The sequence below is a fragment of the Hibiscus syriacus genome, unplaced genomic scaffold (genome assembly GCF_006381635.1).
Source record: "Hibiscus syriacus cultivar Baekdansim isolate YM2019G1 unplaced genomic scaffold, ASM638163v2 tig00110678_pilon, whole genome shotgun sequence".
NCBI classification, from domain to species: Eukaryota; Viridiplantae; Streptophyta; class Magnoliopsida; order Malvales; family Malvaceae; genus Hibiscus; species Hibiscus syriacus.
Window position 1 is genome coordinate 2115721 of NW_024062822.1, and position 10673 is coordinate 2126393.

Consider the following 10673-nt stretch of genomic DNA (forward strand, 5'->3'; position numbering starts at 1 on the left):
ATTTTACATTTCTGGGATTTATGGAAGTAATAATGGTAGGGAGCGACAATTACTATGACATCATTTGGTAGGGTTAAAGAAGACTATAGGGGTTGATCTTTAGCTTGTAGCTGGGGATTTCAATGTGATTTCTTGTGAGCCTGAGAGTTCGGATGTAATTGGTAATGCTTTAAGGCAGGATATCCATGAGTTTACAAATTGCATTGGTGCTTTGGGTCTTATGGATCATGCTTATGAGGGTTCTATTTTTACTTGGACTAATATGCAAGGGGATCATTTTTTGGCTCGTAAGTTGGATCGTGTGTTTGTCTCTCCTTCCTGGATAATGGAGTTTTCTATGATCGTGTGAGCTTTCTTGCCCATATCCTTCTGATCATTGTCATGGGATTGTATGGATAGATAGTTTAATACCCCAAATTTTGGATAATGGCCAAAATATAAGTTTTAAAAGTTTAGTGGCAAAGTATAAATTTTGAAAAGTTTAGGGACCAAAAATGTAATTTTAAAAGTTATATATTTTGGCCCTTAAATGAATAATTTTTCCTAAAACAAGAATTTTTGTGGGAAACAGAATTTTGGGATTTGTATTAAAAGCTATAAAGCAGTAAAGTTCAATATGGAAATCAGATAATCGGATCGAACCAAAATTTCACGAAAATTTGAAAGATGCTAGATAAAGGTTGGAAATATTATTTCCATAATGTAGAGAGATGAAATTTAACATGGATTAGTAGAATTTATGTTGGTTTTCCATGTTAAGCTAAAAGTGTGAGATTTGTTGACTAAATTGCAATTTTTGAAAATTGCCAACGATAAAGTTGGAAAGTCAATTTTCATTTGTTCATCTTTGACTTTAAAGATGATATAGATAAGATGATGTTATAGCAATGGCAAAGTGGAAATTATCATATTTTATTAAGGTTAAAATGGTAATTTCTAATTACATGATTTTTAAATTCATTTAATTAGGTTTTTAACAAGTGTAAATAGATTTTTCAAGAGAAAATTTAAGCTTTTGGTCTTCTTCTTCTTCCTTGGTCGTGGGTTACATGTAAAGGTAAGCAAAATTTTTAATATCACTTTTAAGCTTCCATGGTTGATTTTTCGATTAAGTTATTAGATAGAGAATTAATCCTATTGAAATTCTCTATCATTCGGTATAATTGGTTCATGGAAATCATGCTTGGATTATGATATTGGTGATTAGGGTTTATGAAGAACATGTTTGATTTTGATGATTCAAGGCTTGATTTTTTTGTTATTGATGTTGTTGATTAATTCTAAAGCATGAATGATGATTAAAATCAAGTGTAGAGACATATGTGAAATTCGGCAATGACCTAGGATTTTGGGAAGTTTGTGATTTTATTAAATTATATTAGGGGTTTAATTGTAGAAGCTTTGAAATGTTGTTTAGATGTTGATTCCATACTTGAATCAAGTTGAAAATCAATAAATTCTAAACCCTAACCATTCGGCCTTGAGGAACTAATTGGGGGAAATTCATGAAAAAAATTCCCTAATCTTAGAAATGATGTTTGGAAGATTCTAAAAGCTTTAGAAAGTTATTTGGAGCAATTTGTAATTTTGTAAAAGTTGGGGGGATCTATTTGGTAATTATGAAAAGTTAAGGGTTGGATGTGCAGTTGTTAAATAGGTGATGTACTAAGCTGGAATTTAATGTTGTAATTAAATTTGATGTTAGAATGTGGAATCAGACCATTTGGGAAGTTGGTAAAGTTCGAGGACCAAATTTCAAATATGGGAAAGTCAGTGACATAAATGGAAGTGATGTAATTATTGAAGTATTGAGCTGGAAATAAATGTTGTAATTTTTAATTATGCAAATTGAAGCTTGAATTTAAGTTAAAGGGCAAGGGATTATTTGGAGTAAAATGAAAAAGTTGAGATGAATTCGAAAAGAATTCATATTTAGTGGTTAAAATGTGATGTTTGAAAATGTTGTGTTCCTTAGTGCTGAATATAGATAAAAAGGGACTTGAATGGTCAATTGGAAGCTTTGAGATCAACATTGATGTTGTAACAAGAAATTAGTATAGGATGAGTATCAGAATATTTTTCAGAATTTATTTTTTTTCTATTGTGTGTCTATGTTCGTAAGATTCTAACATGTGGTTTGAAATGTTTATGTTTTGTAAATGATGTCCATTTAGATTATGATTGAAATCAAGATCAAACAATATTAAAACTAAGGAGAAGTTTAAGGATGAATGTGAAATTTTAAGGAAGGTTTGCAAGCTAAGGGCTCCAGGTGAGTGCATATTTAATTTGTATTTATGTTATCGTGCAAACATTGGCTTGCGATGAGCCAATGAAGAAGTTGCTATGATCAAAAGTGACTCCTAAATATTATGAATTTTTTAATTCATGCATATATGCTCATTTGGTAAGCTAATAGAATTAATAAATAAGCTAATTATGCAAATTAGTGAAATCTGCCTAGATTTTTTAGTTGAACAATAAGTTTAGAAAATCACCATAAATTATAAAGAAATGATTAAAAGATGATTTTTATACCGTTGGATTTTGTATCATACTAGTTTTGTTTAAAAAAGGCTATTGATTTTGAGAAGTATACAAAAAGATATGAATTTTTAATTAATGATAGGTCAAAAAACAAGGCAGTAGATTCTGCTAAAAAAACAACTTTTGTAAGTCAGCTTTGAAAATTCATTATAAATTGTACAAATTGAACTAGAAGAAGTGTTTTATATGGTTAGATTCTTATTCGAGTCTAGTTTTCATTAGTATAAATGAAATAATTTTTAAGTATGTATATCAATACAGAATAATATTTCTTTGAATATAGTACAAACTACCAGAGTATGAAATTTTGATAAATTTCATGATCGAAGCAAATTGAAATCAAATGATTAAATTTAAAGCTTAGTGAGACTTATATTTTGACTTATAAATAAAGTGTAAAAGTCAGTGCATTTATTTATTTAAGTTATATTTAATTGAGGAAGACTTGTGATAAGTCAACTTCGGATGATAAAAGTTTGAATCAAATTATGGGATATTTCCATAATGAATAACGAAATGATTTATGATTTATTTTGGATATGAAATATCCAATATGTCTTTATATGATATTTTATGAAAAGATAAATGAATAGTTTCTATAAAATGATTTTTGGGCAAGAGCTGCCCAAATTATTTTATATGATATTTGTATTATAATTATAGATGGTTTTGGGTATGAACTGCCCAATGCACTGATTTTAATAAATGATATTTTGAAATGCTACTAATTGAAAATGTTGAACTTATAAATGATATGAAATTAAAGTAAAACCCATTGCATGTTGCATTGAGAGACGTATGTACAATTGGTGTACATTCTAATTCTGATTCTGATCTGGTACATTTGTGTACATTATATGATTGCCACTATAGTGCATATTTTTATATCTGATTATTGCACCTAAAGTGCATATTCTGATTCTGATTATAGCACCGTGAAGTGCTTATTGCACACACTCGTCTGACTCACATACCTTGCATTTCTCATAAATATACATTGGGCTATGAATCTAATAGTAAATATATGAATTTGGAAAAGTTCTGAATCTAAAAAATGGAAGTTCTGAAATGTATTTAAATGAAAAGAATATGAAATGATTGATATGTCTAATACTTATCATCATGGTTTTGACAAAATCATGAGATGGTGATTTTCAAGCTTCCGATGAGGAAAAATTGTTCGAATAAATTGGTTTGGATATTTAATGATATTATTTGAATTTAAGTTTGATGTTTAGACTGTTATGATATTTTTCAGTTTATATAAAGAAATATATTGTTTGATTCTATTAAGTCATGTTATATTTATATTACCTTAGTTGTTTATAATGTCTCACAAAGTATATATTTAGCATGTGATGATTTTCATGTGTAGATAAAGAAGAGCAAGTGAAGTAAGGAATGGAGCTTGTCATTAATCATTAAAGAATAATTACATGTGTCAGTAATGACATTTTACTATTTTAAATTTTCTAGATGACATGTATACGAATAAGAAATATCTGAAAAATATTATTATGAATATAAATATAAATCTAAAGTTTGTATTTTAAGTAAGTTATATTTTGATAGCATTAAGAAATATTTTAAAGTAGACAGTTATTAGGCAGTTTACTTTATAATAGGAAATCGTATAGAACACTCTAGTTGCTACCTGAAATTAAAATTAAATTTTAATCGAAAGCGAAAATATTATGTTATGATTTTATGCAATTATATGATTTTGTACTAAATGTTAGATTTAAAAATTTTAAAGAAATAAAATTTTACCGAACTTCAAATAATAATTATTTTATACTATTGATATGATATTTTTAACTCGTATTTAAATATATATACAAGTTAAAGGTGTTATAATAGGTTGAAAAGTCTATTCCGAAGCCTTTTTGCTTCTTTAATTTTTGGGTTAAAGATCCTGAGTTTTTTAGGATAGTGCGCGACAGTTGGGATGAGCCTATTCATGCTTCTACCTATGAGTAGGTTATTTCTTAAGTTAAAGCGTGTAAAGCCTCTCTTGAAAGAGTTGAATCTGCATAAATATGGTAACATTTCTTTACGTGTGCGTAAAAAGATGACGGAATTATATTCGATCTAGCTGACTCTCCTTGCTAATGCTCATTGTGGGGATTTAGTGGTTAGGATCAGGTTGTGGCTGTTGAATTAAGGAGTTTGGAGGGTGCTGAGGAGAGTTGTTTCAGGCAAAAATCGAGAGTGTCCTAGATTCAAGAGGGATACCAGAATTCTCGGTTTTTCACTCAATGGTGGCTATTAAACAGAATCGCCGAGCTATTTGCACTCTCAAAGATGATCTTGGGTGAATGTTGGATACTCAGGAGGAAATTTCTAATGAGGCTATTGGGTATTTTGAGAAGATCATTGGTAAGCCGAATGAGGATTTGGTTGGAGCTAGTAGTGATGTCCTGAAGGAGATTTTGGGGTGTACTTTTTCTAGTGCTGCGAAGGAGGCTTTCTGCAGGAGAGAGACTGGGGAGGAGATCAAGGCTGCTATGTTTAGCTAGCACTCAGATAAGGCCCCTAGCCCTGATGGGTTTACTTCTCATTTCTTTAAAACTTCCTGGTTTATTGTGAGGGATGAGGTTATCTTGGTTGTTACCTACTTCTTTGACCATTCTAAATTACTGCCAGCTTTTAATGCCACTACCTTGGTCTTGGTTCTTAAAGTGTTAAATCCTAGCCACATCAGGGAGTTCAGGCCTATCTCGTGTTGTAATGTGATTTACAAGTGCATTACTCGGGTGATTGTGAACATGTTGAAACCTTTCCTATTTGAGGTTATTTCTGGCAATCAGAGTGCTTTTATTCCTGGTAAGGCTATCATTGATAACACTCTCATGGCCCAGGAATTGGTACAGGGTTATAATACATCTGCTAGTTCTCCTAGATGTGCTCTTAAGTTGGATTTATAGAAGGCTTTTGACTCTGGACTGGAGCTTTATGTTTTCTATCTTGGAGGCCTTAGAACTTCCAGAGTTAATGATTGAATGGATTAGGGCGTGTGTTACCACTCCTAAATATTCCACCTCTTTGAATGGTGGTTTGGTGGGTTTTTTTTTTGGGGGGGTGGGGGGTGGGGCAAGAGGGGTGCGCCAGGAAGACCCCTTATCTCTATACCTTTTTGTGATCACCATGAATGTTTTATCTCGGCTCCTTGACAGGATGGCGGAGCATGGTGTCTTCTGTTTTCATCCTAAGTGTCATAGGATTAAACTTACGACCTTGTGTTTTGTTGATGACTTGTTAGTGTTTACCAATGGGAACTTGGATTTAATTGTGGAGGTTTTGGAAGCGTTGAATTTGTTTTATAGGTTCTCGGGGCTCTGAATTAACCCTGCCAAATCTGAGGTATTCTCTGCTGGGGTGGTTGTTGATGTTTTGAATGAAGTTCTTGAGATCATGGAGATTAAACGTGGCCAGTTACCGGTGTGATACCTTGTAGTGTCGTTGACTGCTGAAGGCTCTCGGTAAAAGATTGTGCTCCTATCATTGATAACATTGCTACTAAGATGAGTGGTTGGAAAGCTAAAGCCCTTTCTTATGTTGGTCGGATACAACTCGTCCAGTAGGTGATCTATAGTGTCCAGAATTTTTGGAGTTGCCAACTAGCCCTTCCTAATGCGGTCATTCATCGTATTAAACAATTATGCTCTAGATTATTTTGGAAGGTGGAGGATAAGGCTGCCAAAGGAGCTTGGGTGGAATGGAGTTTGATTTGTTATCCTAAGTCTGAAATAGGTCTCGGCTTTAAGAATTTAAAGTGTTGGAACCAAGCTTTTTTTTTTGTTTCTTATTAGGAAGGTGTTGTTGAAAGGTGGTTCCTTTTGGGTGGCTTGGGTTCACTCTTACATTATTAAGTAAATTTCTTTTGGAGCCTTAGTTGTTCTCAGCAGTGTAGTTGGACCTAGCGTACGCTATTGCATCTTAGAAACAAAGTTGAGTCTGTGCATGGGTTATTGGCCCTATCTTTTGCTTTCATGATCTGGAAGGAGATTAGAAGTGTAAGAGTGTGAGTTCCCTGGGAACGTCTTGTTTGGCATTCAGGGCATATCCCCAAAATTCTTTGATTTCTTGGATGGTTGTGCTTGATCGGTTGCCCATTAGGAGTAGATTGATTTCTTTTGGTCTGGCTGTTGTGAGTGAATGTGGTATTTGCTTGAATAGTATGAATAGTAGAGAGACGAGAGACCACATGTTTTTTTAATGTGAAATCTCTCGGGCTGTTGGTTGCAGGTCCTGCGTATGTGTCAGGTTGATCGTCCGATCATGGACTTGGGGGCGAGCTGGCTTGGGCGTGTAGAAGGTTCAGGGGTAAGTCGCTTCGTACTTGGGGTTCTGAAATTGGCTTGGAATGGTTATATTGTTGTGGTTTGGAAGGCGAGGAATCAAAGCTTTTTGTAGGTGTGAGGTTAATCTTGTTGAGATGGTGAATCGGATTAGGGAGATGGTTAGATTGAAATTGTGGGGCAGGCATGTAGACAGGGTGTGCGGGGAATAGGGATATTTGTTTAGCTTGGAAATTGGTATATTTTTTTTTTGCTTTTTTACTGTTTGTAGATGTTCAATTTGTTTGGAATATATTGATCATTCATCTAAAAAATATTTAAGACAAAATTTAAAAAGAAATAAATATTAAGGTTTTTTTTTAATTTTTGATTTATAATTTAATTATATTGTTTTTAATTTATACACTTCAATAATTTTGTATACTTTTATTATTTTTATAATAAGACTGTTGAATTTATTAATATAATCCTATTTATTATGCATATATATTTTTAATTAATCTAATATCTTTATAATATCAATTTGTATAATATTTCTATTAATATATATCTAATGATATTTTTTTACAATCTTAAAACATTATTAAAATGGACAAAATAAATTGAATTTCATATTAATGTAAGTGGATTCTTCTTATTTTTGAATATTTCTATTAATAATATTAATTAAAAATATATATCGATCCGAATTAGTTCGATCAATAGATCGGATACATATAATTATAAAAAAAATTATATTGATAACATACAAAATGGAAAACACACAGCCACAGATGGGTGGGCAACTGGATCGTAAAGATATTGCTGTTTGTGGGGGGTGGGGGGACTTTACCCCGGGAAAAAGTTTTTTGCTTTCATTTATGGGGTTCATTGATATGTTCTTCAATGCACTTTAGTTCATAAACTGTAAAACCCTGCCATGTAGTGGCAATGGCAAAACAGCTATTTTACATTTAATGTTTATCCTTGGAATGTTCCGCCCACAGGCCACAGTTTAATACCAATAACTCAATGAAGCTCTGCTTACCTCAAATACAATCTCACAACTTTTTTGTTGCCGTAATCCAATGATGAGGGGTTTATCTGAGGAAGAAAGCTGCATTGCGAAAGCATGAGAAAGGTTGACAATTCTGATCCGAAAAAATAAGAGAAAGGATTACAATTTGAGTAATGACAAGTGTTTCTGGCTATTTCACGAAGGGGTTAACTATCATATCTGAAACTTGTCTAAGCCAACGACAGTTGAAGCTGATCGAACTCAACTCTCGCCTAGCAAATTTAAATCGCTCAATTCGCTACCAAGATGCCCTCCATCTGTTCGACGAAATTTACTGTCGACACCACGATGTTAGACCCGACCATTACACTTTGTCCACCACCCTCAAAGCATGTGCCAATCTCCCCAACCTCCCATTCGGAACGAAGCTCCACGCCTACGCCATCAAATCCGGCTTCAAAGCCTACTCTCATGTCTCAAACACACTCCTTTTCCTTTATTCCAACACCCATCATTTAGCTTCTGTTCAGAGGCTTTTTAATGAAATTAAAGACCCGGATGTTTATTCTTGGACTACCATGCTGTCTTCGTGTACCAAATTGGGAGGAATTTCTTATGCACTACAGGTGTTTGATAAGATGCCCAAGAAAGAAGTGGCGGTATGGAATGTGATGGTTACTGGGTGTATGGAAAATGGGTATGAAGACCTTGGGTTTGGCTTTTTTAAGCACATGCACTTTTTGGGTTTTAAGCATGATAATTATAGCTTCGCTAGTGTGTTGAGCGAGTGTTATAGTGAAAATTTGGGATTTGGGAGGCAAGTTCAAGCTTTGGTGGTTAAAACTGGGTTTTTGTTCCGAGCTTCCGTGGTTAATGCTGCGATTACTATGTATTTTAATTGTGAAGATGTTGTAAATGCATGCCAGGTTTTTGAAGAAGTAGAGAGCTTCGTGTATGATCCTATTACTTTTAATGTAATGATAGATGGTTTAATGAACGCAGGAAGAGTCAAACAGGCATTGTTAATGTTTAGGGAGATGTTACAGGCTTGTTTGAGCCCCTCTGAACTGACTTTTGTGAGTTTACTTAGCTCTTGTTCATGTGGAAGAGTTGGGGATCAAGTATGCGCACAAGCTGTAAAGTTGGGTTTTGAACAGTCTACCTCTGTGAGCAATGCAGCGATAACTATGTATTCTAGTTGTGGGGATTTAAATACTGCTCGTTTAGTTTTTGAGAGATTGGAGCAAAAGGATATTGTGTCATGGAATACTCTGGTATCAACTTATACTCAAAGAAACTCTAGTAGCTCTACGTTTCTTATCTACATGGAAATGCGAAGGTCAGGGATTGAACCGGATGAGTTCACTTTTGGAAGCTTATTGTCATGCTCAGAATTCATAGAAATGGGTGAGATGATTCATGCCCTTGCGTTTAAAAATGGACTTATTTCAAGAGTCCAGGTTTCCAATGCATTGGTTTCTTCATACTCTAAGCATGGGAAGATGAATCAGGCCTATCAAATATTTCAAGCGTCTACCAAGAACTTGATCTCCTGGAATACTATTATATCAGGGTTCTTTCTAAATGGGTTCCCAGCTCTGGGCCTAAGGCAATTAACCAAACTATTAATGTCAAACCTCAGGCCAAATACATATACACTTAGCATCGGTATTAGTATTTGTGGCAGCATCTCATCCTTAAGTAATGGGAAACAACTTCACAATTATATCCTTAGGCATGATTTTTCTTCAGAAACATCTTTAGGCAATGCTCTAATCACAATGTACGCAAAATGTGGAACTTTAAGTTGGTCTTTGAGAGTTTTTGATGAGATGATTGAAAAGGACACAATCACTTGGAATGCCCTCATTTCTGCTTTTGCGCAACATGGAGAAGGTAAAGAAGCTGTCCTTTGTTTCAGGGAAATGAAAAGTGCAGGTGGGGTTAAACCTGATCAAGCAACATTTACTGCTCTTCTTTCTGCCTGCAGCCATGGTGGTTTAGTTGATGATGCCACTTGGATATTAAATTCCATGGTAAATGAGTATGGCTTTGTGCCCGGAGAAGATCATCTTTCATGCATGGTTGACCTTCTTGGTCGGGCTGGGTATCTTGATGAAGCTGAAGGAGTAATAGACATTGAGCATATTGAACCCCAATCTAATATCTGGTGGATCATATTCAGTGCTTGTGCTGCTCAGAGTAATCTAAGGCTTGCAAGAATTATTGCTAAGTTTCTCCTTGAAATAGAGCAAAATAATCCATCAGTTTATGTGCTTTTATCAAATACGTATGCAGCTGCTGGGCAATGGGAAGATGCAGCTAGAGTGAGGGAATCCATGAAAAATGTTGGGGCAACGAAGCAACCTGGGTCAAGTTGGATCAGTATATAGATCCCTTCTGATGCACTCTTCCCTCTCCCCTACAAGGCAAAGTCATTTTCTGTTCTTTTTGTGTCAGATGGCCTTTATTATTTGTCTCCAAAAACCTGAACAAAACTTATCCTGAGTTGGCAAGGGTGTCCTCTGAAGGTCTAATTATTTTCACAGGTTATTCCTTACTCTTTTAAGTTGCATGTAAATTATAAAATTAGAGTTACTCTGGCAGAGAAAGTGCTTGTATAATTGCTTATGAATATAGATTCGTTGAGATAGTCTGCTAGGAAGAAAGAAGACGTCAATTAACAAAAAAAGATGCAAATGCATTATAACCCAAATGGTTACTTTTTCTACTTATTCTCGGTTGTGATCTGTGTTTCACAATTGTCGATTATCGCTGACATTAATGTGTCAAGTTCAGCGTACCACTGACATAACTTGTTTCATTCT

The 10673-nt window shown here is 34.2% G+C and overlaps 1 protein-coding gene across 1 annotated transcript; it reads left to right on the forward strand.

The window, feature by feature from the left end:
* The first annotated feature begins 7718 nt into the window (after window positions 1-7718).
* Window positions 7719-10469, forward strand: LOC120138151 (pentatricopeptide repeat-containing protein At3g49740-like). Its single transcript, XM_039153731.1, has one exon. The coding sequence runs from the start codon at window positions 8019-8021 to the stop codon at window positions 10236-10238; it is 2220 nt and encodes a 739-aa protein (XP_039009662.1). The 5' UTR covers window positions 7719-8018; the 3' UTR covers window positions 10239-10469.
* The last annotated feature ends 204 nt before the right edge of the window (window positions 10470-10673 follow it).

Excerpts from the sequence above, each read along its gene's own strand:
- LOC120138151 (XM_039153731.1), top strand. The coding sequence starts at position 8,019 with ATGACAAGTGTTTCTGGCTATTTCACGAAGGGGTTAACTATCATATCT.